This window comes from Tauraco erythrolophus, chromosome 7, assembly GCF_009769465.1.
Source record: "Tauraco erythrolophus isolate bTauEry1 chromosome 7, bTauEry1.pri, whole genome shotgun sequence".
NCBI lineage: Eukaryota > Metazoa > Chordata > Aves > Musophagiformes > Musophagidae > Tauraco > Tauraco erythrolophus.
In genome coordinates, this window is record NC_141471.1 from 30,630,363 (window position 1) to 30,657,810 (window position 27,448).

General features: G+C 34.0%; 1 protein-coding gene across 1 annotated transcript in view; it reads left to right on the forward strand.

Moving 5' to 3' along the window:
• PHF14 (PHD finger protein 14) overlaps window positions 1–27,448 on the forward strand; it is a 166,974-nt gene that overhangs the window by 49,803 nt on the left and 89,723 nt on the right. The window contains exons 14-16 of the mRNA XM_086614903.1: window positions 5,972–6,140; window positions 20,355–20,405; window positions 20,592–20,713. Of these exons, the coding sequence (XP_086471029.1) occupies window positions 5,972–6,140; window positions 20,355–20,405; window positions 20,592–20,713 (342 nt within the window). The remainder of the gene's footprint in view (window positions 1–5,971; window positions 6,141–20,354; window positions 20,406–20,591; window positions 20,714–27,448) is intronic.

A 27,448-nucleotide genomic window follows, 5' to 3' on the forward strand; every position in this document is an offset into this window, starting at 1 on the left:
CTAATCATAGAGTAAAATGCTGTGGCAAACTTGTACTTAAAATTTTGTAGATTTTTAATTTCTTAGAAATCATGTTGATTAAACACTAGAATATTCTTCTGATTCACGTTATAAAATTAAGTCGTGTCATTCTCTCTGATAACAAAAGCAATGCATAAGTGTTGACAGACAATACAATGAATCAAAATCTGATTGTAAAATATTGACATTTTCATTAAGAAAATACTTTGCAGCTACCAACAGTGACTAGCTCTTTCTATTGAAATGAGATTGCTGAAAACAGTGATAAGTTCTAGTAGCATATGAAATGCTGGGGACTGAGGTGAACAAACAAGCACTAGTGATCATAGCTTGGTGATTTTTAATTTTGTTCTGACAGGCCAAGTTAATTTACTGGTAACTGCTATGGGGAGTATTTTTCACAGACAGAATGAGCTGTAGAGTTCCTGACCAGTAGTCCCATGAATACTCATGCAATATCTGGACATTCATTCATATTCCTGACCCCACTCATTCAGTACTGATCCAGCACATCTTGATTGTTTCTTCATCCTGAATCATTGGATAATGATAGAAAATTACCAACTTACATAAGTGTGAGTGCAATGTGATATTGCATATAACATGTAAATTTTTATGCATTTGTCGCTTGTCCTGGATGAAGGATGTTTGAATCATTGCAAATGACAGATTTTCAATACCTTTACTGTCTGAGAGATACTCTTTGAAGCTCTTTGACAGACTGTTTTTGGTTCATATATGCTGCCTTTTATCTCCAGAATAAGAGCAATCCTCCTTTTTTCCACTTCCAGTATGTCATTCAGCATGTGTGATTTATTCAAATTACCAGAGCATAGGTGTCATCTTAAAGCTATGGTCCATGTTTCTCAAGTTCAAAGTCGTTTAATTCTTTGCTAACATTGCAAGAAGTGATTTATCACAGACTGTCTAAAAGACATGTTTCCTCCTGATTAAACCAATCCAAACTCTAATAACTGTACAGTTGCCTTTTAAAACACTTGAGGGCAGAACTGTTTTCTGGAAGCATTGTAGTGGTGTTCACTAAGCACCAAAGATTTAGGTTTACTCTTTTCACACTAAGTGCTGTGTCCCGAGGATGCTAGTTTCGTCCAAATCCTCTTCTGACCTAGTGCCTACTTGTGATTGTAAGAATGACTGTCTTGTTCAGACTGAGTCCTTTGTATTTTCATCACACAAGTTGCTCTGAAACCATGTACCATAACACAGTTAAGGCAGTCTCATTCATCTATAATGTGATAACTGAACAAAACCTCATTTTCCTTCCTTATTTTTGTAGTGTTAACTTTTCAATAAAATATTTTCATATGTTTTTATCTGATTTTCTGTCTCATATAGCAAATACGTTGTTTGCTTTGTTATTAAAATTTCAAAAATAAGAGCTGATTTATGTTAATTTTACCAATATGTTGGCTTTCAGCCTTTTTTGTGAGATCTTCAACTTTATAACCTTTCATTTATAATGGAATGGTGTTCAGTGTTTCTTCAGCTTTTCTCATCATCATTTCACAAACTTCCATGTGCCAGGCCCATAAGTTAAAGTGCATTTAGTTTTTTTGATGTGTAAATTTACAGCATAAGGAAGCATTATAATGTCATTGTTTGCACTAATTTTTTTTTGAAATAACAGGGTTTTTTCTCTACAGTTTTCATTGCCACTTCACCAAAAAAAGCACTCTTATCTCCAAGCTGTCCTTCCCCTCCCTATTTTCTCAGTGATGTACATGTTCACTTTTTCACTTTGTAAATTTCTAGGTTAAAGGCCTCATGCTGTCAGTTTCTAAAACTTAATAAACAGAAAGCAGTATTTGGTCTTTGAGTGCTTACTCAAGCCCCGAAGTAAAGCCTCATTAAAGGTTCACGCGTTTCTTGAAGCTGCCCATGCTCAAAAATCTGTTCACTACCAGGCAACGCAGAAACATTTGCATCATGCAGCTACACGAAACCAGTGTTTCAGTGTCAGCCTGGACCATTAATAATTTTTGAAAATTAATAATGTGTGTTCCTTTTCAATTGCTGTTCTTACCTTCCCATCTCACTAGAAAAAGATATCTCTGGTACTATTGGTTTTTGTACTAAGTCACACTGAAAACAAAAAAACATGCAACTTTTCCGTAGGTTGTTAGCACTTAATCAAAGACTTTCTGTATGATAAAAATCTCATTACTGAGATTTCTTGATGGATCAAACATTTCCAGTAATTTTTAGTAGTAGGCATGTTATTGCCTACTGCTGAGTTTCTCTGAGTGTAGATTAGGCAAGTCCAGACTAAAAGCAATAGAAAACGTGTGCACAGAAGTTGAATCTTTGGCACCGTTTCTCCTGTTAATTTGCTGGTGCTGCATGGCAATCCTTGCTAATTTAGAGGTAGTCGAAGATTGTTGGAACAGTTCGAAAGGTGACCTGTTGTGATAGGTTCTCTATTCACTGGTTGTCCTTGAAAAGGTGAAATTAAATGAGCATGAATTTAGCGTAGCCAAAAGGAAGAGGAGTCATATGGCTGCTTTCTATGGATGTATTGGGATTAAAGAGCAGAATGGGAAGAGCTCTTTAAATTCAAGAAACATGTTGAAATAAACCATAATAGGAGCTGAAAGTTAGGAGATTGTTTCCGTGTCAGAGGAGTGTGTGTCTATAATAGCTTTTCTGTGGGCCTTCTGGGAGCTAACAACCAAACTACTTTATAGTTAAAGCTTGACTGCTTTATAATAGGGTTGATAAGATGTGATTCCCTGTGATAGTAGAAGCTATTCCAGTAAACCAAGAGGTTGCTTGTAACTTCATGTTTATATCTTTCCTTTTTTTCCTTCATCTTCATTGTTTGTCTTTCTTTTTTTCCCTCATCTTCAGTGTATTTGTGAAGTTTTGTTCTGTGATTCACCCACCTCCCCATCATACTATGACTTTACAGCTTTCTTTTTGTTGGTCTAGCTTTTTTCTAATTTTGACGGCTGTGACATTTGCACCACCTATTTCAGAACAACTTGGGTCATAAAAATGAAATTTCAGGAACTTGCATGCAGTACCTCATCTTTTGATGGAGATGTTTTTTGTTTTCCTCACTAACATCAAAGTGAAAATCCTTTGTTTATATTTAAATCAACACATTTATTTGTTTAAATATAAATGAAACTAATACAGTAATGAAACTAAAGTACTTTACTGGTCTGCATAGTTATTTTCGGTACAACTGTCTGAGGTGCAGGGTGGTAGATCCGAGAGAAGGGATTCCCAACTCCAAGTGTTGCTGTAAAATCGAACGACTATTTTTTGTCATATAAACAACTACCGTTTTTTAGTGCAGCTCTTTAGTTGTAGAATGCTTATTTTTAATTTACGCATAGTACGTGTTTTTATCATTACAATAGGGAAAATAAACTTTTCAGAATTGCTTGATCATCACAGCATTTTAGGAACACTTTCATAGCTATTGCTTACTTCTGCATAACCAGATCATAGTAAATACTTTCAGTTGTGCTTTCCATTACATAAATTAATGACATGACTGATGTTGCAGTGTTATGCAGGGCTGTGCTCTTTGATACTTACCAAACAGAAAATCTCCTTAGGGTCGAGTTGGACAACTTGAAGACAATGCATCATAGAATCGTACAATGGTTTGGGTTGGAAGGGACCTTAAAGGTCGTGTATTTCCAACTCCCCTGCCATGGGCAGGAGCACCTTCCACTAGATCAGGTTGCTCAAAGCCTCATCCTTGAACAAACACTCCCGGGGATGGGATATCCCATATTTCTCTGGGAAACATGTTCCAGTGCCTCACCACCCTCATAGTGAAGAATTCTAATCTAAATCTGCCCTCTTTCAGTTTAAAGCCATTGCCCCTTGTCCTATCACTACACACCCTTGTAAAAAGTCCCTCTCCATATAAAATAAAAGTCCCTCATATAAAAGTAAAGAACACAAAGTAACCTTTAGCTAAGCAGACAGAAAAAATTTTGAGGGAATGCTGTTATCTCTAAAGCTTGTCTCTTCTGTTACAATATTGGAGAATCTTTCTTCATAAGTAGTTTGGTCTACGTGCTTTTGTTTATTTACTTAAGTGCATGTATATATATGTGTGTGTACGTACACAAATTTACGTACATGTGTAACTGTAAAAAGTGGCATTTTGTGAAAGTTATTACGCCTTATATTTTTTATTGGTTTTATATTTTATATATTATATTTATAGCAGGTACTGTTAACAGGTCTGTAGTGAACCGAGGTTTGTAAAAAGGAGGACAAATGGAGTATTACACCCTTGTATGCTGGCCCAGAACTTTTTGCAAAGTATAAAAACTGCATAAACTGACTTCCTTGTGTTTTGGCTACTAGTAAATTGTGTATACTTACATGAGAGAGGGGAGAGACTGTTGTCTTTACTGCAATCTACCCTGTAGTACTTGTACTTTTCTAAACCAGCAATACTTCTAGCACTGACACGTGTCTGATTTCCAGTGGTTTCAAGTGCTGTAGAGATAAGAAGTGATTAATTTTCATAATATAGCCCAAATTAACTTAATTTTACATATAGCAAAATTGAAGTTGGAATGTGTTGATTTAGCCAAGGTTACACTGACAACAGTTAAGCAATCTAGGATTAGATCCTCTCTATTTTGACTTGGTAATCACTGGTCTATCTAGCGAACCATGATGACTGCTATTGTCTTCCAGTATAGCCGGGAGATAAATGAGATTATACTGCTTGGATTAGTTTGAAAGCATTAGAAAACATGGAAAGTTGATGGAGTTGATATTGTGTTAGCTCTTACTGAAGTTCATAGGAGAAAAAATATTCCTGTTGAACATATACGTTTGAAGAAATCAGCTCAGACACAACGTACATACCTGACTTGTGCTTTTGTTTAGATACAGGATGGGCATGCCTTCTTGTCATAAGTGTGTATTAACATTTAACTTCATATAATTAAATATATGTCCTTCCAAAGCAAATTTGTTCCTTCATTTAGATAATCATTGATGTGTCTACCCCTTTTAATGCCAATTAATAGCAGAACATAATGTTGATTATATCTTTTTATTAGAAAAAGAACATTTTTAATATGAGAACAGTGAATTGGAATTTTTTTCAAAGGATTTATAATATTTTGAATTCAAAGTGTAATGTGAGAAGGAATTAAACTGGCTCTTATTAGTGGGGTACAATTTCTAAGTTTTTATTAACATATTTTTAGTTAACATCTGCATTTATGGCTTTGCATGAGTATTTTCTGCAAACAAGAATAAAACTTGATGAATTCCCATCTTGTTAATTCTGTCATGGTGCTTGTTAGTAGCATTACTTTAGCATCTGTTCACTTTTGAAGTTCTGATTGTTATTTTGTACTTTTTCAAAAGCTCAGTAGGCATTGTTTTCAACTCCCTGTTCAAAGTTTGTTCATATAGATCTCCAGCTTCTGTATCTTTGTCTATTAACTGTTTTTTTTTTCAGCTTTAAAACCCACTCCTTTAGAAAATACGTATTAAAATTGATTTTCATAAAATGACTTTTGTTTCTTCTAAATCCCTCCCACTAAAGGGTGCTCTGATCAGAATGAATTCAGCAGCCTGTCATTGTAAAGATTAAATTGTAGCAGTGGTTACAATAATTAATAGATTACAGATCAGTGGGCACCATTAAAAATTGTGATATGGTAGGATGCAAATGGTGAAATAGGGTGCATCTTTCTGGAAGATTAAACTTTCAAAATATTGGTTTTCAGACTTTAAATACAGTCAGAAAAAAAAACCAATAAGAATATCTTGCTTGTTTTTTGCTTAGTTGCTTAAAATATCATACGTTTGAGGGACTTCTTTATGTGTCCATTAAGTTTCTTGACTTTTGAATTTATTTTAAACCCAAACATTTCAATGTGTTTCTTTTTCTGCTTTTGTGACTGCAGTTTTAAATAGAAAATCTTCCACTTTGCAGGCAGTGCTCAGAGTGTGACCAGGCAGGTAGCAGTGATATGGAGGCTGATATCGCCATGGAAACCTTACCAGATGGGACCAAAAGATCAAGGAGGCAGATTAAGGAACCAGTGAAATTTGTTCCTCAGGATGTGCCACCAGAACCGAAGAAAATTCCAATCAGAAACACGGTAAATGATGGTTGCATGGTTGTTGCAGCTCATATTCATAATAATTTTGTTTAAGGTAACGTGTGTTGGACATTTTGAATTGTGGGATTCCAATTTGATTGATGTTCTATTTTTATTATAAATTCGCTTTCCTCTCCTTAATAGTTTATTACTTGTGTTAATACTTAGTTTTGCTAAAATAAATAGGTGGGAAACACAGTACTGAACTGAAGTGCAGTACAAGCTTTTCCTTTTACCTCGGTCACAAAGTCCTTTGTTGATTGCAGAAAAAGGGAAAATTCAGTTTACACGTAAACTTAGCCTTTACAGCTGTTTTTTATCATAGTAGCTAAGGACACTTTGTTCTTGTATGTTAAGATTTAAATATCTGGAATTGCCAATTACAGCTGTAAAGTAATTAGTCATTTCGTTATGTACAGTAAACCTACTGATTGACTTCCGTGACTCTCACAAGACATGGTTACTTCAGTTTGTTTAGCTTCCTAGTCTTATAGTGATTGTATGCTTTCTCAGACTTTCCGGTGGATAATTTTTAGAGAAAAGAAGCAAAAGCTTCCTGTACTGATGAAATATTTAGCATCTTTTTTTCATTTGAAAGTAGAACTTTTGATTAATAAGCATTTTCCATTGTGTTTCTCTGGTGCTCTAGTCCTTACCTACTCGCTCATAAAACAATTAAGCAAGTATTTTCCTGACCTAAACTTAAATGTTTGCATTAATTATATTTGAAAATATTTGGAATGTTTAGGCTGCAGCTTTGATTTACTTAATGGCTTCCTTTTCCTGCTCTATGACTAAGAAGAAATTTAAGAGCGACTCAAGACAAAAAGATTAATTTAGCTCAAACTATTAGGAGTATGCGTAATCCAAAATTAAATTTGGTGAATAATTGAGAACCTCTCTGTAGAGGAAAAACTTTTCTTTTTCTCATTGAGGGAAAGTTCCCTTCTTCCATATTTGTGAGAACATGTAGGTTCTTACAGCTGTCTGGATAAGTTGAACTGGCTGTCATCATGCCGTAGGTTGCACAGAAAGAAGATTGTCTGATGTTCCTGCCTACTGAACCCTTTGTGTCTCCTCTCCCCTTTTTCTTCTTTCTCTCTCTTCCCTCTTTTTATACCTAGTATAGTGATATTAGGGGGTGGGAATCATGATTATGGGACTAAAGAGAACCAGAAGTATTGCAGGAAAGACATTCACAGTAGTAATCAGAGAATCATAGAATGGTTAGGGTTGGAAGGGATCTTAAAGATCATCTAGTTTCAACCCCCCTGCCATGGGCAGAGAAATCCTCCACTACACCAGGTTGCCCAAAGCCTCATCCAACCTGGCCTCGAACACTTCCAGGGATGGGGCATCCACAGCTTCTCTGGGCAACCTGTTCCAGTGCCTCACCACCCTCAATGTAAAAAATTTCTTTCTTGTATCTAATCGAAATCTGCCCTCTTTCAGTTTAAATCCATTGCCCCTTGTCCTATCACTACATACCCTTGTAAAAAGTGCCTCTCCAGCTTTCCTGTAGGCTCCCTTTAGGTACTGGAAAGCTGCTATAAGAATGATATAAGGCGCTGTACAGAAATCCATAGGAAGACAAGATTGGTTTATTTTAATGCCCATGTAATAACTGCCAACCTGCTTCTGCTAAATGGAGAGAAGTCTAATTGCTCTGATATGTTCCTCTCACGATGTGACACTGTGGTGTACTAAGCTGTGCTTCATGGGTCATTTGGCATCTCACATGTTAGAGAATATGTCTACACATGTTCTACATAATATAGAGATTAAATCTGTTTTGAGTGCACTACTATGTTGGCACGGTACAGCATTGCACTGTGGAAGAGTTACTGTTACCAGTAAGAAAGACTTTATTCCTCTGCTTGAATTTTTAGGCTGTCTTCTAGTTCTTTCCACTTCTTTCCAAATCCAACATACAGATTCGAAAGATAAGATCTTTGCTGTCCTGTGGGCAGGGCTCCTTTGTCAAGGTTATCTCCGCTCTTTTAGCTTTCTCATAGCTGACAGGTTTCGTTGTTTGTTTTTTATTTCCTACTATCTTCTTTTGGAAGAGAAGGTTCATACTCTTGACACTTGCTGGATTTCTTTCTCTCAACTAGGCGGAATTCCTTCATTCCAGCTCTTTCATGATCTTCGTGCACTTAGGATGTATAACAAAATGAAGATAACAAACCTCTGAAGACTTAATAGATATTTCCTGGCAGTATGGGATTCCCACTCACCTTTGCTGTGAACCCGGAAAGTTGATGTTAGTTTTTATTGGGATCTTTTTGTTGTTTTTTGTTTGTTTGTTTCATTTTGATTTTTTAGGAAGAGAGTAGTTTTTGTTTCATTGGATCTGGGGCTGTCTGTATATTTGAGGAGGAAAAAACCTGACCTTTGAACAACATCTCATGTGAAGTTTAGTTGAATCTGACTGCACAGAGAATATCTCTGTGGTGCATTTCAACAACAATGACCAGATACTTGTTCTGTCCTTTGTGTACTCATGGCTCAAATCCTTGAAAGTAGTTTAAAATAAGGAAGAAAAAAAAATAACAGTTTGAAAATATACTTACTTCAACGTCCTACCATCTTAGTGTATGTTGCATCTCTGGGCATGTTTTATTCAATCTAGTTTTATTTTGGAAGAAATTGGCAAGCCCACTTAGCTAACAGTGTGTAATCAGCTTTGCTTACAGTTATAATCAACAAGTGCAATTATAAGACTGTTGAATTGTGTATCTGTTGCTCTCAAGGGAATTTCCATTTGCTTTGCATAAATTTGTCTTGAATTGATATAATTGAAAGGGTTTTTTTCGCCACATACCTAGGAGAAAAAAATACATCTTCCATGTTTGGATTTCATTGTAGTGGTTTATCATAGTTAACTCTTTGTTACTTTGTTGACAGAAATTGTGGGTAAGCCCTAATATTTTATTTTGATAAATTTGTATTAGGTGTTACCGATGGCAGTAATAGCTGATATCTGTAAGGCATTTTGTACAAATGCATATGATTAACTAAGCCTATATGCTAACTATATGAAAAAACATATTTCCTGTTAAATTTTACTTTCCTAATTGATATTTTGTGATCAACTTGTCCTGCAGCTCCTGTTTGGTAACACGGATTTCAGAGGTGACAAAGAACACCCCCTTTCATGAAAAATTCTTTTTTTTCCTTATTTGTAGTATTTTTTTTCTAATTTCTGTCTGTTTGGGGTGTACTATGAAAAGCAAAAGGTCCTTTTAGAAGTATTCATAATTTTTCTGTTTCTTTCGTAATTCTGTCTAATTACGGATGTGAGCATAAGTCCAACAGGTTTTATTTTTTTGTTGTTTTTGTAATCTTTCAAAGCACCTGAATTCATTGATGTTTTGAATTTTCTTTTCCAGGGCCTAATTGTTTTTCAAAGAAAATAGTGGTGCGTTTTTTCCACTTTAAATGTAACCTTACAATTTCCTTTTGTCTTCCTTGCATTATTGCAAGAAATAATAAGGACATGTAATTTTACCTTCTGCAACCCATACTATTACTCCTTCTTCTTTTCCTTTTTGAATTTAACAGTTCTTTTCAGGTTTTTCTCATCTTGAGTCGCGTAAATTCTTACCCTTACATCTGTGTCAAGACACTTTAACAGAGATTTATAGTGGGATGGTCTGCATTATTTTGAATGAGGTACCTTTTCTTCATATCTTCAGTCTGCTTGTGCAAAAAGTTTGGCTAATAACTAATTACTGGCTGTGAAGAGCTGTGAGAAATATTAATTTTCCGACTCATGGAGAGGAAGATGAGACTGTTTAATGAAAAATGAGGTTTTCTCCTAGGAACTACATTGTTCAAATCTTAATTCAATCTAATCTTACATCAGAACAATGATGGCCAGAGGCAATTGGGGTACACCAGTGTTCATGTGTTATCGGAGACTCAGTTTCCTTCTATAATTTGGAAGTGTGAGAGAAGCAAGACTGAAGCAGGTTATTCAGAGTCAGGACTGACTCCCTTGAGCAGTTCTTTGTGTTAATAGTGTGTCAGGGCAGTATTTTGCATCGTAATGCTGTATAAGCTTTTGAAAACTACCCTTTGAATAGTCTCTAGTATTTCCATCTCTTAGCTTTCAAATACTTTAGAGGACATTCATATCAAGAAGAGCAGCTGTTTCAAAGAAAATGAAAGGACAGGGAGAAGGTCCAGCCGTTTGGACTGCATTATTTTGGAGGGAGCACCTAGCTTATTGTGCACCAAACCATAACTAAAGTTTACGAGAAGACTTTTTTGACTTTAGACTTCCTAAGAGAGACCATGTAAGAGAATATACCTAAATGCACAAGGGTAAATTTAAACATACCAGAGATTCTGCTCTGAGCCAGGATCTATGCAGATTATAAATGAATGTAACTAGACAAGACATTAGGCCTTTTTACTTTAATCTGTCGTATAAGGGCTGTATTTGTGGACAGAATTTAATTCATTTTTTATGCTTATACGTTTCAAGCTGTATTTAATGATCTTTTAAACAATTTCCTGAATTTCAGTGCATAACTTTTAAAACTAGCTTTATTTAAAATCTGTAATCATTATAATTCCAATTTCATAGTTGTATGAGCTTCATAAATCATTATTTCTGCTGCTAGTTAATTTCAGATAAATTAATCGCTAATGATTTGCTAGTAGCTAGTAAAAATCAGTAGCTAATCCGCATACGCCAGTAGATGCCTATAAATATTTTTTTTATATTTGTGAAAAACCTGAAATTTTATTTTAACATCTGTTTTTCAGAACTGCACAATTTTTTCATATTGGATATTTTTATTGTAAAGATTAAAAGCGTACAATCGTTTGTTTATTTGGAAAAAATCTTTAAAGAGATATGAATAGTGCTTTACAGCAGTAGTTTGAGAGATAAATGCTTTTCATCTACTTAACTACTTATGCTCGGTTTTTCAGAGCCTTTATGTAATGATCTGTGCTTACAAAAAACCACAACTTTTAACGAATTGCCAACTTCCTTTGCTATCCTTGAATGAAAAAGAATACACAGTTTATAGTTTGCCTAAGTTGTTATTAAAACAATTTTGGTAGTCTGGTGTCGTATTTTTGCAAAATAAGTGTTCTCCTTCTGTCCCTTGAAAAAGATTATCTTATTTCAGTGAATTTCTTTACTTTAAAATTTCATGACACATGCTTTACCTGCTGTATGTGCTGTCCTCTGGAAGCGTAATGGAGTTTCTGTAAGAAACGTCACATGCATGCACGTCTACTAAAGCAGTATTGTGCAGCTGGGGCTAGCTCTGTGCTGTAAGAAGTGGTAGGGGATGCTTTTTCCTTTTTTTTTTTTTTTTTAACACAAAGTTAAGTGTATTCTTTGAACTTAACTAGTGTTTCTATTGTTGAATATTCCATCCTCTAACAAATGCTCTCAGATCCTGGTACTCTTAATGAGCATGTTACAGGGTGGTATGTGTATTTTGTGTGGAAATTCCGGTTTTGGTTTTTATTGAAAAGGTGAAAAAAGCTTTTTGTAAAGGCATTTTGAGAACTGAACAGGGATTTAAATAAAACCTTCTGATCTTCTGATACCAAGCTTATTTTTGTTATCTAAAACCTGAAAACCCAATAGCACTTTTTTTTTCTATAATTGCTTTGTGTAAAATCCAAATGAACAGACAGTGATTTTTCTGTTTAGCGGTAAAAAGTCTATGTTTTGGGGAAAGAATTATTAGCCAAATCTCTGCTGTTTATTTTTCTGAATATGGAAGAAATCAAATCTGTGCCTAACGGGCTATAGTCAAAGTAGATTAGTTTTAAAAAATAATAATAATAATAAAAAAATTACAGACAAAGCAGCTACAACTGTTTTTAGCACAGAGAGTTGTATATACAGCTTTTGTTTTACACATAAGTACTGTTATTTAGAATAAATTATTATTTCTTCCTTTTGTTTCAAATAGGAAAAGATAGAAGAGGAGTGATAATTTTTTTTCTTACCAAGTATATTAAAAGATAAACAGGATTTTTATCTTGTATTTAACTGAAATGTTTCCACCAAAGAGCTTTCCAGACATCTATTGTGTAATTTAATTATGCGATGTCATAGATACAAGTTTTGAATAAAAGATGGTTACAGGAGGAAAACGGAACATAATTCCAGTTTGACTGTAAGTATCAGTGCTTCATAAAAACAGCAAATAAATTTAAAACACTTATCTATACTTATCTGTCATCATTTTAATTAACGTTGTCAATGATTGGTCAACTCATTTAAATACAACTTCTAAATAAGTACCTGGAATACCTTTTAAAGCAACTATGTAATAGTATTGGTTTTGCCATATTCAACTTAAAAAAAATTGATATCAACTGAACATTAATGCTCTAGAACAAAATAATCAAGAGTTACTCATCTTTCTGAAACTTTTTATTATAAAGAATATTGTAAAATATTTTTTTCCGTTTGTCACAATGTAAAAGCTCAGCTGAGTCTATGACACATTAATACAAATATATAAAACTAGATCAATGAACCTGCCAAATACATAGGTACATGATAGTATAGGACTCTTTCTTTTGGCTTGGAAAGTAAGATGAATTGATATGTCTCTTCCACAATGCTTGAAGTGAATGGAGTATATTGGAGTTTTGCGGGTTTTGGAGTTTTTTGGGGGTGAGGATTGTTTTGGTTGGCTGGTTGTTTTGTTTTATAAGAAAGTGTAGGAAAAACCCATGTATGAAAGATCACTTCTTTTTCATGTAGCAAAGGCATGAAGAGATGGACATATTCCAAATGGTATTCCAATGGTATAAATATTAATATCTCTGTAAGTAAAGGTAACAGGCATATTTGTTGCTTCTGCAAATAAGTTTTCCGGAAAAGTGTCACTTGTTTTAGCAACATGTGCAAACTGACTTTCCAGCTTTTCTGCTCTCCTGTTTCTGTTTCAGTTCTCCAAACGTGTTTTGGAGGAAATTAGTGTTGGAAGGGATATAAAGCAATCCTGCTAGTTCTCAAACTCTGTTATATGTTTAAGTCTTAGAAACAGTAGTTTCAAGTTAATTGCCAGATCCAGAGATAGTATAGCCTGAGAGCAGGAATGTTGCAAAATTTTTACTTTTCTAGAAACTAAAAGTTCTGAAGTGGCTAGAAGCTAACAAAAAAAAAAAAAGGCGAGGGGAAATTGTAATTCCATGTAATTAAGCTTCATGGTTGACTTATTTCTCCTTATAATCATATTTTGATTTACTGCTATTTCTTTTTGTCTGGCAGTTTCCATTTTATTACTGCCAGCTTTCTGGAAAATTAAATAATTATTTCAGAGATATATTTTGAATAGTAGTGATGTGTACCATTTAAAGTACTCACTTTGATCTGTATTGAGTGAGTGTGCCATCTGGTATTTATATAGCTGTCCTCACCTTTATTTAAAATAATTTTATGCCTGTGTGGTACCGTCGATAGAGTATTTTTTTTCTGCCTTTTAACAAAGCAAAAGAAATCAAAGATTTTTCTGCAACTGACTTGATTGTAACTTTTTCATTGTTAAAAGATGTTTATAACATTGAACTCTTAATAAATATTGGGTCACATCATTGATTAAAAATTGCGATCTCAGCAAAATGGTCATGGTTTGTGTTAACAGGAGAAAGATCGCATCTGTGCAGATTCAATTCAATCTGTGTTTTTTTCCCTCAGGTTTTTGAAAATCTATAATTTGCTTTGTACATGCTCTTGATAGCACAATGATTATATTAGGTTCGTTTTTTGGTAGTAGTTGGAAGTTTTTCCAATTCTCTTTTCTGAGAGTGTTCTACTCTGCTGATGTTTCATATGAGAGTCATCTTCTGTTCTGTGGTAATGAAATCACTCCTTGTCATGAGCTCTTTTTTTGGAATGATTCCATAGCATCCTACTGTGTTGGTTTTTTGGTTGTTTTTTTTTTTTGTCTTTAGATTCTCATTAACAATATTAAGCCTATATGAGTGAGAGGGTTTGGGTTAAAAAGTTTTTGATACTTGTAATATGTATCCATGAACCATAGTTTGGTACAAGGAAAAACTGGAAGTTTGTCGTTAATATTAGTGTGTCAACTATAAGGTGACGTAAGATAAAATGAATATTACTGAAGCGTTTGGGTAGTAAACAGAATTAAAACATGGTTGTAATCTTATGCTAGCCCTCTTTGCAGTGTATTTTATGTAGCTACATGTCTTTTTAGAGCAGTCACTGTAGCTGCAGGTCAGTCAGGGAAAGAAAAAATCAAATATGTGCTATTTCAGAGAAGAAATGTGAGATTTACAGGTCTACAAAAATTAAAGCATTTTAAGTTCTTCACATTCGATCCTCTAATAACTACAACAGAAAACTACGTCTATAGACTTTTTACACAATAAAGCAATTATCATAGTACTAGTAGTTTTAAGTCAGGTATGTCTTTAATCAATTTTTAATGTGAAATCTGTGACTAGTTTTGAATTACTTCTATGAAATTCTCAAATGAAAACACACAGCTTCTTAATGAGGTCATGTGCCCGTAAACCCCAGGAGCACTTGGAGTACTGACTGAATATTTTGTGCTCACCTTTACAAAGAAAATTAATAACTTACTTCATGGTGCCAGCACTATTAGCAGTATCAGAAACTCAGCACTGAAAAGAAGAGCCCTATGTACATGACTATTGTTTCTCTGACATCCAAGAGGTATAGAAGCACCAGCATAGTAAGGATCATCTTTCCTGTCTATTAGCAGAAGCAGTACACACTAATATAGTGAAACTCGTAAATTTAGAGATACAACGGCATAAGCAGATGTGCTGGACCTCTTTGCTGCCTTTGTGTGCCTGTGCAAGCAATTAAAAGACATTCTAACCACTTAGCATACTAAGCAAAGGAGGAACTGGGAGCAGTGCTTTCTTCCATGCTGTTTGAAATAGTTGGCAGAATTAATATGGCTTTTTCAGATGACTGGGAATCTCTTAAGTTCTGTTAAACAGCGTTGTGGTCTAACTCCTTTTGGGTTTAAATTTGGTTTCTCTAACTTTTTGAAATTACCTTGCAGAAATCACCATTGAGTTTCTGAAAAACAGTGGCTGAGCAGATGAAATCCAGAACCATGCTAGTTCACTTTATGTGGAGTGGACTTGCACCATTGCGACTGACCACAGATGATTTCAGTATTTCATATTCTTTTCCATTTCTTTGTAATACTGATAGCTCCTGTATATTTTCTCATATAGAAGTATAAATGAAATAAGTGACGGTGATTGCTGAGTGATCTCTCTCTCCTCATCTCAACCCACGAGCCTTTTGTTATATTTTTTTTCCCTTGCCCAATTGAGGTGGAGAGTGTTAGAGCGGCTTGGTGGGCACTTGGCGTCCAACCACATCTTGTTTAAAAATACTTCCATTTTATGCTTGCGTCTTAATTTTAATTCATTGATCTTTCTTGGTCTGCTCAGATTCTTTTGGGATGTATTGCTAATGAAATAAGATACTTTTTTTCTCTTTCATTTCTATTCAGTGTAAGATGCGTTATTTGTGACACAGCAGCTAGAACTGTTCCTTTATTTCAAAAAACAATAGCTTTTAACTTACAAGTTACGCAATTGCTATCATAGCATTACCTCCAGTAACCTGTTGACCCATTATGGCAAGATTTGGTAGAGAGGTACGTACAGCTAAGGAAGTCAAGTTCTTGGGTGAGCAGCTGGATGGGAAGGATGAGTGCTGAGTAAGGAAGAGGTTTTAGTTATGAGCTCAGTTATCATTTGTGGTAGGTCTCTCGCTGTCCGGTGTAGAACATGTGTAGTTTAGAACCTGTCCTGGTGTGCCTTTACTTTAGTTGGGGAACATGGGGAGAACTTGGGGATATGGTGGGAGACATGGTTTGAATAAGTAGAGAAGGAGAGGTTAAGAAGTCTCTAGAAAAGGGAAGGAATAGGAATATTATGGTATAGTATTAGGAAGTCAAATTTGATTAGTTTGACTGTTTCTAGCATCTATTTATTTACTTATTTATATTATTTAAGGACCTTAATTGCAAAAGGATGTGAAATGAAAAGTGTTATCTGCCTTGTGTGTCATGGTTACGACCTTGGCATAAGTTTGTCTGTTTTTTTTGGAGTAGTTAAGTTTGTGTAGGATAAGCCCTTAGCTATAGGCATCTAATTTATTTACCAACAAAAAACTTAAGTTGCCTGTGTAGTAACCAGAATGTAGGTGTGTGCATGGTGATTCCATTGATGCTGTGGGATCTAAAGCTCAGTGCTGCAATCTTCCTGTTAATAGCAGGGAAGTGTCTGAGCACATAGCACACCTATCTTTTACTTGAGTGTACATTGAATAAATTCCAGAGTTGTGCAAGCATAGAATTTAGGATGAGACACAACCAAAGACTTGCCAATCAGCTGTCATTAAACATCAACATTTGAAATAGTTTTTCATGGAAACGTTTTACTTCTACATATAGAAAATCATAGTTACATATTTTGAACCACATTCCATTGTTCATTTTTTTCTTTTTTTTTAATTCCTGTCCTAAAGTTTCATCTTGTGGCAGTTGCCATGTTGTGTCTGGGTTGCATCTATTGAGTCCAGATCTAGCTGTTTTGTTGTGAACTGAGTTACCTGTTCCAAATGGTAGATATTTTAGACCACATCTACATTTCGCAGTGAAACAAAAAACCTGCTAGGATAGCACTGGCATCAATGGGGATTTTGCTTGAGTGCTGATAACATGAGGTTTTGCTTTCCTGACTTATTTTTTGAGCACTTTGGAAGTGGAGGGACAAATTTCACAAAACTGACTTACTCTGTTTTATGAGAAGTCCTAAATTGAAGGTATCTCTAGAGTATTGAATTGCCAAGTGTTTGGATTAGAAATCACTGCCTTATATGCATGTTATACTGGATTAACATCTGTTTCCAAATAAGTTCTGAATATGAAAAAGTTTATCTCAGTTGTAGTATTTACTGTTGAATATATGTAATAACACTTTAAGCTTTTCTTTTATAAGAAATCTTAAATTTTAAATTGCTTATGGCAAGTACATGCAGCTCTAATATTTGATGTTTATAATCTCTGATGTTCCGATTTTCAACCCACTAATGACAGAAATTATTCAAAGCATTTTAAAATGAAAATACAGTACTTTGGGGCAAACAACAATGAAAAATACTGGATGAAGTAATCCAGGTTTAGCAGATTCTTTTCTGTGAACTTGTAACTTTTGTGAAAACATATGTAAAATTACAAATGCCTATTTACTTGAAGGCTATTATTGAAAATGCCAGGTTGGATGAGGCTTTGGGCAACCTGGTGTAGTGGAGGGTTTCCCTGCCCATGGCAGGGGGGTTGGAACTAGATGATCTTTAAGGTCCCTTCCAACCCTAACCATTCTATGATTCTATGAAAATCATAGAATATTCAGATTTCAGTTGGGAATCTGATGTTATTTTCTTTTTTAAATGCTGGCAATAGTATAATGATTCTGACCAGGGGTTAGTATTGCAAATATTTAATTGTGGAAATCAGTTTGGAAAAAAATTTATGTAAAATTCTGTTACTTCAAAAGCATATGAAATATCATACAAATGTATGTGTGAAAGGTGTTGATTTTAATGTTTGTTTTCTAGTGATTGTCAAACAGATTCAAGTATGTTTGAAGGTTTAGAAATCTAATGGGAGTATAATATGAGTATAATTTCGTGTGACATTGCTTGTCATATATGTCACACATTACATAGCAAACATCAAAACCAACATTTTCTTGACAAGGGTGACTAAATTATTTATAAATCTTGTACCTTCATTTTGCTGAAGTTTAAATGAGCCATTGCTTCTTAAAATGTAGTTATTAACTCGTAATCTTTTCCAATTAGGGTAAAAAATAATTTAATTGTTACCTATATTTCCAAATTATATATCAGTTTTCAAGATGACATTAGTCTCACTGTACAAAGCAGGCATTATTGTCCCTTGCTGCTCAAACATGGAGAATGAAGACCATAACATTGCATATATTGACATGCGCCTGTACACCTACTTCTTTTTAATCTTTACACAGCTGCATTTAGCAGGATCTACATGACTTAAAATTGTCAAAGTGTGTAAGTGTTCTTAGGACTAATTCCAGAGGTCAAACTAGTAAAATTGACAGTTAATGTGATGATGTCTGAGTTGTCTGATCGAATGTTTTTTTTGTGTAGTTTTAATTTACAGTGACCTTAGGTTGTGTAACATGTAATTGACTTGTAGCCCACGTTACATTAATACCTCTAATACTGCATTGATGAATTCAGCTACCTGTTATAAATCAGTTCTTCCAGATTTGTACACTTAGGTATCTAGTGTGTGGATTGTGGAAGGTAGAACACCTCAATTATGACTGTATTATTAAATGTATAGTAAGCATTGATATGTATTAAATAGATAAGGTTTTACCATTTTTTTACAAATCGTCTTTAGGGAAATGTGAATCTCAGTGGTAATTAAAGTATTCTAAAGAGGCACAAAATAGACTGGTGTTTTCCATTCTACTACATTCCTTTCTGCTACAGAGTTAACTCTTGCCTGAAAATAAACCTTCCAAATCAGTATGTTACTAACATGTGCAGATCAAAATCTGCATGGGTAGAAAGGTATAGATGTGTGGAAGTGACAGGTTTATTTACAGTATAACTATATTTAAATGTGTAAAGCAGTGTAAAATAGTGAACAGTCTTAATATGAAGCTAGTATAAATTCCCTTGAAAGAGGACTCCAAACAGAAGAAACATGATAGTACTAGCTTCTTCGAAATTGGATTTATGACTGCTTGTGATTCTCAGCTGGCTTAAGGACAAGAGGAAATGGCCTCAAGCTGTGCCAAGGGAGGTGTAGATTGGATATTAGGAGACGTTTCTTTGCCAAAAGGCTTGTCCAGCATTGGAACGGGCTGCACAGGGAAGTTGTTGAGTAACCATCCATGGAGATATTTAAAAGACGTGTAGGTGTGGCACTTAGGGACATGGTTTAGTGGTGAACTTGGCAGTACTAGGTTAACGGTTGAACTTCATGATCTTAAAGTTCTTTTCCAACCTAAACGATTCTATGATTCTAAGATTTATTTTTTTTTTTCTGATCGGCTGGTTTTTACTTTTTCTGATATGAACACTAGCTGCTTCAAAAAAAGTTTTAAATTATAAAGTAGGCAGTGGTTTATTTGTGGGTTTTTTTGTTTTGATTTTTTTATCATATGACAAATTGCATCCTAAGATAATTATTTCTTCCCAAGAAAACAAGCATTTTAAAGTCTGTTTATTTATTTATTTAGTGTAAAAAATATCACACATTGTGAGTTAGTGCAGCAGTCTGATGTTTTTCATTTCCTTCCTCATCCCTTTGAATTTTCTTTCCTTGTTAAACAAGGAGGAGAGAGTGTGATATTGTCAGCTTGTGGCAGTTATTTAATACATGCAGATTATAATATTGCTATTTCAGAGATAAAACTGTAGTGACTGAAACTGGACTCATGGGTGAGTTGTGTGTAGTTACTTAGAGCTGCTTGTAAACCTTTGTTGGTGTTTACTCTTTTTCTCTGCGTTGTTGGTATTTAGATTTTTTTTGTCCAACTGCAATACTGAAGTAATACTACTTTTTGTAGTACCCATTCCATCTGTTGTGTACCAGTCATATGTTGGTATATGCTACATATCTGCCATATACCCATTATATGGAGCTTCAGTTTGAAAGCTTTAAATCTTGCTTAGTCAAAAGCAGTAAGAAATATTTTCTGTTTCTATTTCAATAAAGTTTTTTAATTTTGATTACTTTTTTTTAATCTGATCACTTGACTTACAAATAGAGGACTTCTAAGTGCTCAAGGAATTTACTGTAATATGCTGTTCATATCAATTTTCAAATACTCATTTTAGTATTGGGAGGTTTGTGCAAAGTCTGTGAGAGATTTGTAATTCTGGTGGCAGTATTTCTTAAAATAAGACTCCACATGCTCAGATCAACAAACGTGTTTATATTTACTTTCTGGCTAGTTCTGTAGATGTATATCCAGAATCTGCAGCTGTTTTTCTAACATTAGTTATTGTAGTTGTCTTGCAGTGGTTCTGTAGTTAATGCTGTAAATTACTTCCTGTGGTATGTTTTTGTTGTTATTATGAATAATAGATTAATAACAAAACCATTCTGTTACCTAATAGTGAATTTTAAATATATTTTCTTCTAGAGAACTAGAGGACGAAAACGAAGCTTTGTGCCCGAAGAAGAAAAACCTGAGGTTGGAATATAATGTTTTGTTTGTTGTGGTTTCTGTTTTGTTTTGTTTTGTTTCATTTTTTAAACAGTTTCACAAAAAAAAATTAAACTTCTGGCTGAAGTATTATCTTCAGTGCTATAATTGAAAATATTTGCTTTCCTTCCCTCCTTTCCCCCCATTCCTTTCTTTTGCCTTCTGCTATGATAGGAACGGATTCCTAGAGAAAGAAGACAGCGACAGTCTGTTCTGCAAAAGAAGCCCAAGTCGGAGGATTTAAGGACTGAATGTGCTACCTGCAAAGGGACTGGAGACAATGAAAATCTAGTCAGGTAAGTTTGATGCTTTGACCTTATGAGGAATTAAAGTTTCATCTTTATTACTTTGGCATCGTGATTATAACAAAGAAAATATGTTGTTGTTTTTTTTTTAAAAATAACCCAACAAAACCAACAACCAAACAAAAACTTATTTAGGGGAAACATTACATCAGAAATATTGACTTGATTCACTTATTGACCTGCCAAACACATTTACACTGTGGATTAAGATGTAAATAACCAAGATAATCTGTTTTTCTAACACAAGAGAATTAATTTTCTCTTGTCAGGGTGAATTGTCAATGTTCAGAAAGATAAACAAACCAACAATTTAATGATACTAAAGATACAGGAGCATCCAAAAAGTAATTAAAATAGCATCATTAATAATTTTATGAGCTGAAGTGTGGTTTATGAGGAATTTGTTTTTTAAAAATGTATTAATACTACCTCCATTAATGCAGATCATGAAAGGGTTTGATAATAATTTTTCTTATCTGAAACAGAAGTGAAAAAAAATTCTGTTGAATGATGTTTTAGTAGGTGCAGAAATCTAATTAAAGGGTAGAATAGGTAACATTGAATAGCTACTGTTGACCACAACTTCGGATGATTTTGACTTTATAGCTAGTGTTCAGCCTCTCTGCAAAGCTGTAGAAATTTCTTACAAGTCTTGAAAGAAAGATAATGGAGCTTAGCAACCAGAAAGTGGATTTTAATTAAATCTATTGAGCTTTCATTAAAATGATCTCATAATAAGTTCAGATAAAAAACAGTGTTTTATTTAGGTCCTGTATCCTTCAACTACATTTTTCTGGACAAGATCTCCTCTTTAGCTGAGATAAAATTGTTATTTTTAAATGGAAGGATTAATCCAAATTACATCTTTCAATTTATTTCAAAGAATCACAGTTATGAGAAAAGTCAGAATCAATGATACATGCAAGCAACACACATAGCTCTAGAATCAGGATGTGTCCCAGGTACAGGTGTCTTGTGCTCAGAATAGCTGATATTGGTATCAATTACAGCATATAATTTACTGTAGAAGTTAATATAATTTCAAGAGTTGTGTGCCAGATTGTATTTTTATTTCTAAATTGGAGGCAGGGTCCCTGTACAAGTTCATGAGTAACTGTGTGACTCTCTCATACAAAGACAACCTGCTACCACTGGATACTCCTAGATCTTGCTCAGTACTAGACTGTAAAGTAGAGGAGGGATGTTGCCGTGATTGCCAATACAGTTACAGTGATGAGAACTGATGGCAACAGTTTTTAACTGCCCATGATGAGATAAAGGCTTTCAGCCCTATCATTTTCAAGAAATAAAAGATGCAGGAATACCATTTTGTTGTGGGAATGAATCCTGGGAACAACGTGTACTGTGCTTTACTGCGAAAAAGGCAGTGAATTAGTTTTCTTCTTCAGACTTTTTCTAGAAGTGTTAAATACCACATTTGAGAACATAAAGGGTAAGATGAGAAAATACTGTGAAGAGCTGTATTTTTAAGTTGTAATTAAAAAATATGATAGAAAATTAGTGGTATGTCTAGTTTACTACATGAAAAGAGCTTAGTAGTAATTTAGATGGGTCAAAACCAAGCATACTACATGTCAAAACCCAAATCTCACAAACCACCCTCATAATTAGGCCTGGAAACACAATAGTAATCCTACATAGCAAAAGTAAAGGAAATTCTTATGTTCTAATCCTTCGTTCTTAATTCTCTGAAAAATATTTTCTTAAATCTTCTGCCTTATTTTCCGTATTAGTTTTTAAAGAGATTGAAAAGAGATTATAAATTTAAAACTTGCTTTTCCTCGGATAATTCCTGTAAATAGCTGCAATTTTATCCAAGTTAGGTGACCACTGCTTCTAAAGTGCTGTGGAGGCTTATTTTTTTGATAATTATTAAATGATGTTGAAGTATTTAGTGAATTTCAGGTTTTTTAGGATTATTTTTTTGGTTCTTAAAGCTGTATTTCTTTTGATGAGACTAAATTCAGGGACTGTAACAAGATGCTAGCTGCCAGATAGGCCTTCTGCTGTGCAGCCAAAGCTGTGCAAGGGTGTAATCCACAGAGTGTTGCTGTGTCAAAGAAAGTTTTCAGAATCTTTATTTCTCTACATTGTCACAAACTGAGAAGCAACCTTCTGCATGTACTGCTTCTTTCTCCTGCCTGTACCATCATGCAGGACTCCTTTGTCCATTCTTTACAAGAATGTGTAAATGCAAGTTGGTAGGGCTCCTGTTAAGCAAGAGATGTTTAGAAGAAAAAAAGAGAAGTATTTTTTCAATATCTGTTTTGTTTGGCACTATGTGTTGCTAAAGCCAAAACTTTCTCAGAAAACTAGTGATCTTTGTCATCATCTTTGCTCTTCACTGAACAAAAGTTTTGTAATTACTGGATTTTATTTTTACCCTTTCCTACCCATCTGCAACTAAGAAAAGGGAGGTTTGTGCAGATGTTACAGAACAGATTTTTCTGAATGTGAAAGTTGATCACTTAAGTTAAATGGAAATACCCAACTGCTGAAACTATAGATTTAAGGAATAATCTTGATGAGCATTTGAGCTTTTCCTACTGTGTGTTACCTCAAACAGGGCTGGTTCCATGACTCTTGAACAATGTGCCTTTAAAAACTGTAGGTGTTTCTAAAATTTATGTGGTGCTCTCAGTTTAGGGTTGCTAACTCAGTAAGGATTAGAGGAAGCTGAGCAATTTCTTTTTTCAAAGAATGCAGTGGAGTATTTAATAATGAATCTGGAATTTAAAAATATTAAATTGTTTAATAGTTATTACTGTTTGACTAATGGAGGTTCATATTTTTTGATCTCCATTTTAGGTGCTTGTAATGTAGTGTTGGATGGCTGAGGGATTTTTTTATTGTATGTGCGGTGGCTTTACTTAAGTTGTTGTTCATATGGTTTAAAATCTTTACATAATTGCCTGTGAAAGGATTTAAAACTCTTCCTAAAAAAATATGTTTCATTCTGATAAATTTTAATTGTTCATTAATGGGCTGAGGTTTGCCTTAGTGACTATAGTTTTGTACCAAAAAAAGTGATTAAAGTTAGAATATCTTTAATAATTAGCTTTTGTCTACAACATACTGACATGTTCCCTACTTTTATATGTCCTAATAGTTGCCATATATATTTATCATAAATATACCAAGAGAGGGCTTTTTTAATCCCTAATGTCAGGTTGTAGAGACAGACGGTTTCAGTATAGTAGCATCCACTAGGACTGAGAGCTTAGGTTTTTTGGTTTTGTCCACAAAAAAGGATCAATCTTGTGATCCTTTTGTCATACGCCTTTTTTTTAAAAAAAGAATTTATAGTAAATTTATTTTATCAAGTCTTTTATATACATCTGTGTAACTTTTATTGAACTAAATACTTATGCAATTTTTACCTTTTACAAGATCGGTGAATGGCACAGTCAAGATTTACAAATTAGTCAAACAGTGAAAAGTTAATTGAAAACATTTACTCAAATGAGGCACTCATTTAACTTTATAAATGACAGTAAGGAAGCTGTATCTGTAATTAGAGAAAAGTGTGGATTTTGAATATCTTTTTATTCAAATGAACTGTAATTAAGTTTTGAGAGGAATAGTAAAATATGAAGAGGTTTTAATGTTTTGTATTTGACGCAGATAGGTTTGATGTGAGGCATGGAGACACAGGACTTTTTCGAGGAGATAAGAGTGAAAGAAGTTAAAATGTGCACTTGAAACTAAAGTATTGTGAAACCAGAGGGCAACTATAACAATATACTGCTCATTCTTAAGGTGTAATAAATATTTGCTTGAAATTGAAGATGTATTTTGAAATACAGGAGTTTATTAAAGCTTGATGTGGTAGGTGAATTTTTGAACAACTCAGAAAATAATTTTAAAAGATATATTTGTTTTTAGAGATGATCTCTACTGTTTAGTTTAGAAAACATTTATGTAGTGATGCTTTTGTTTCATTTTGTAAATCTTATAAAGATATATATAGTTTAGACATGTAATAGATTTCCTGAGTGCTTTATTATAGTCTTGCACAAATCGCTTAGAATGATAAGTCTTGCAAAGGAATTGCTTGATTCATGACTATCTTCTTTTTTTTTGTGAAATCATAACTCACTAATGAAAATATTTAAAAATAGCTCCTTAATAGCTCTCTTTAGGACTTAACCATATTTGGTAGAATCATGGATGAGGAAGAGTATTTCAGGTGGCTCAATATGTAATAGTTAAAGCTTGCCCTCCATCTTGCACCATACTCCAAAGTAATTGATTGTACCACTGTACACACGAAGTGATTCTAGCACAGTATTACTGTCTATTCCATTTTGGTAAAAGAAGAAATTAAAATGAACTGTGTATTTTATTTTATATGTAGGACAGTCTTTAAAGTAGAATACACGGGCTAACCTAGTTTAAAGTTTTCCAAGGGAAAGCTTCTAAATGACTTCACTTCTAAACAAGTGGCTGCTTCTCAAAAAATAATCTAGCTCTCAACTGCCACTATTAAAATAAAATATTATCGCTTCAGTTGTTGGCTTTAAGATGTGCTTGGGTAATACTTAGGAATATAGTGCATTAGATAAAATTGATATCTCAATACTAGATTTGAGAAAAGCAGAGTAAAATTAGAATATTATTTATGTGTTGGGTAAAATCATATTTGACCAGGTTAAAGAAATCTCTGCAAAAGCATTAGAATTCTTCATCTCATGATTTAGAGCAAGCATATAGGAATACATTCTTTTATATTATTGTGTATTGAATTTTTATGCTTTATTGTCAATTTTAAGTTAGAATTTTCCATTTTGTTTGATTTGCAGCAACTGAGGCAAAATTACTACTTCAGCATTACAGAGAGGATAAAATAGACTAATGTCATGTATTTGAAAAAATATAGAATGTAATTTTTTGAAAACAGATTCAAATGCTGGTTACAAAGTATTCAAAAAGCCTAAAGCTGCAAAGCATATTATTAAGCATGTATGTAGTATTTAATGCAGATGTTTACTAGAAGATAAGCAATTGTGAAAGTATTTTTCCAAATATATTCAGTTTCATGTTTTAAGCACACGTAACGTTTTGCATGTGCAGTCAGTGTATAGAGGCAGACACGAAAAGAGAAGGTGAGGTGTAGGAAGGGAGAAAGAAAAAAACATGCAGTCATATTTACTAAAGAAAACCACCTCTTTAGTAAAATTCACTATAAGATTTATCATAAATTTGAGTCATCAAATCATACTATAACTAAAACTCTTTAAAATGTATGCAACATCTGTAGTTCTGGTGCTACAAATGTATGTATCAAATTTAGGACAATAATTTATACTGTAGAAAGGATTGAGTCCTTATCTGTGCAAAGTGTTCTGCTTTAATTCTGATTTCGACTAAAAGTATGTTCTAGACAGGCTCTTCTGAATCCTCTGGAAGTTTTCTCTCTGAAACTGTTACTTGCCATATTCCTTAACTGCATTTGTCTTGTGTAGGTTCATCTTTGCATTTTTGTTTCTTACATTTCCATGCAGAGGGTCATGACAGCCTTCAAGTTAAGGATTCTTATCTGTTAGCTGCTAACTTTGAAGCTTTGCATGAGCTGAAGTTTATTCCAGAACAAGCACATTAATTATTAATTACTTTAAATGCACTGCAACAAAATTAAGAATCCATCATAGTAATTGAAAGCCTATGATTTACAGTAGTTATAGAAGTTTAAGGCTGCTAATGTAGAGATTAGTCACAAGGAAAATGTTAGTTAATTCAGCCACAGTTTGCAACAATCTTATGTTTTACAGAGGATTACAAATGCATTATTGTATTGGAATAAACTACTTGAATGAAAGGAAACTTAACATTCAGTTGTGTAGTTTATTTCTGCTATATAATTTACAGGCATTATTTCTGCATATTAACTTTTTTAATTGCTTCAGTTACCCGTTAGATATTTTTTTCCTGTCAGTTACCTCATTTTATTGCCTTCTAAAAGGTGTTTCTTTTTATGCTAGATAGCAGGATGATTCATACAATGGCAAACGCACCTTTTTGTCCGCAGAGGACTTTATTCAAACCAAATAACCTATGCTGCGTTGCATTTTACTGTAAAATACCACAGATTTTTCATTCTGAGTAAATTCTTGTGCTAGGGCAGACATTCAAAAAAAACTGTAGCCATTGTGAAGCTCTCCTGTGAAGTACCTAAAAGTCAGGCATAGGTTTGCTAGCAAGACTCATACTGCTGTCATTCAGGGCTTCTCTAGAAGCAGAGTGCGAGGCACGTTTGCATTTGGCCTACCTGGCTACCTAAAGCTATGCATGTGTGGAACATTTGAAGTTACACCACAAAAAGTCTGTGGCAGACTTTTGAATTTTCTGTTAATTGGGAACCACTCTATTTACCTGGTACCTAAAGGATTTCTTCAGTATGTTTGTCTGTTATTTTCCTCAAGTGAGATTGAGATAGCAGAATCTGAATTGAAGCCCGAATTATATTTTTTTCCCCTGATTATTTTGCTGGTTAACTCTTAAGGAAATTTAAGCCTCTTAAAGAATAGAAGCTCAAGTCTTTGGATGCTGATTTCATGTTTCATCTCTGATTTAATTCTTGATACTGTATGATCTTGAAGGAACTATCTTAGAGGTAGTCTGTGTAGGAGTGACCCAAAACTGAAATTTTGGAGATATTGCCATGATTAAAAGACTTATTTCCATTCAATTCTGCATTATCAGAAT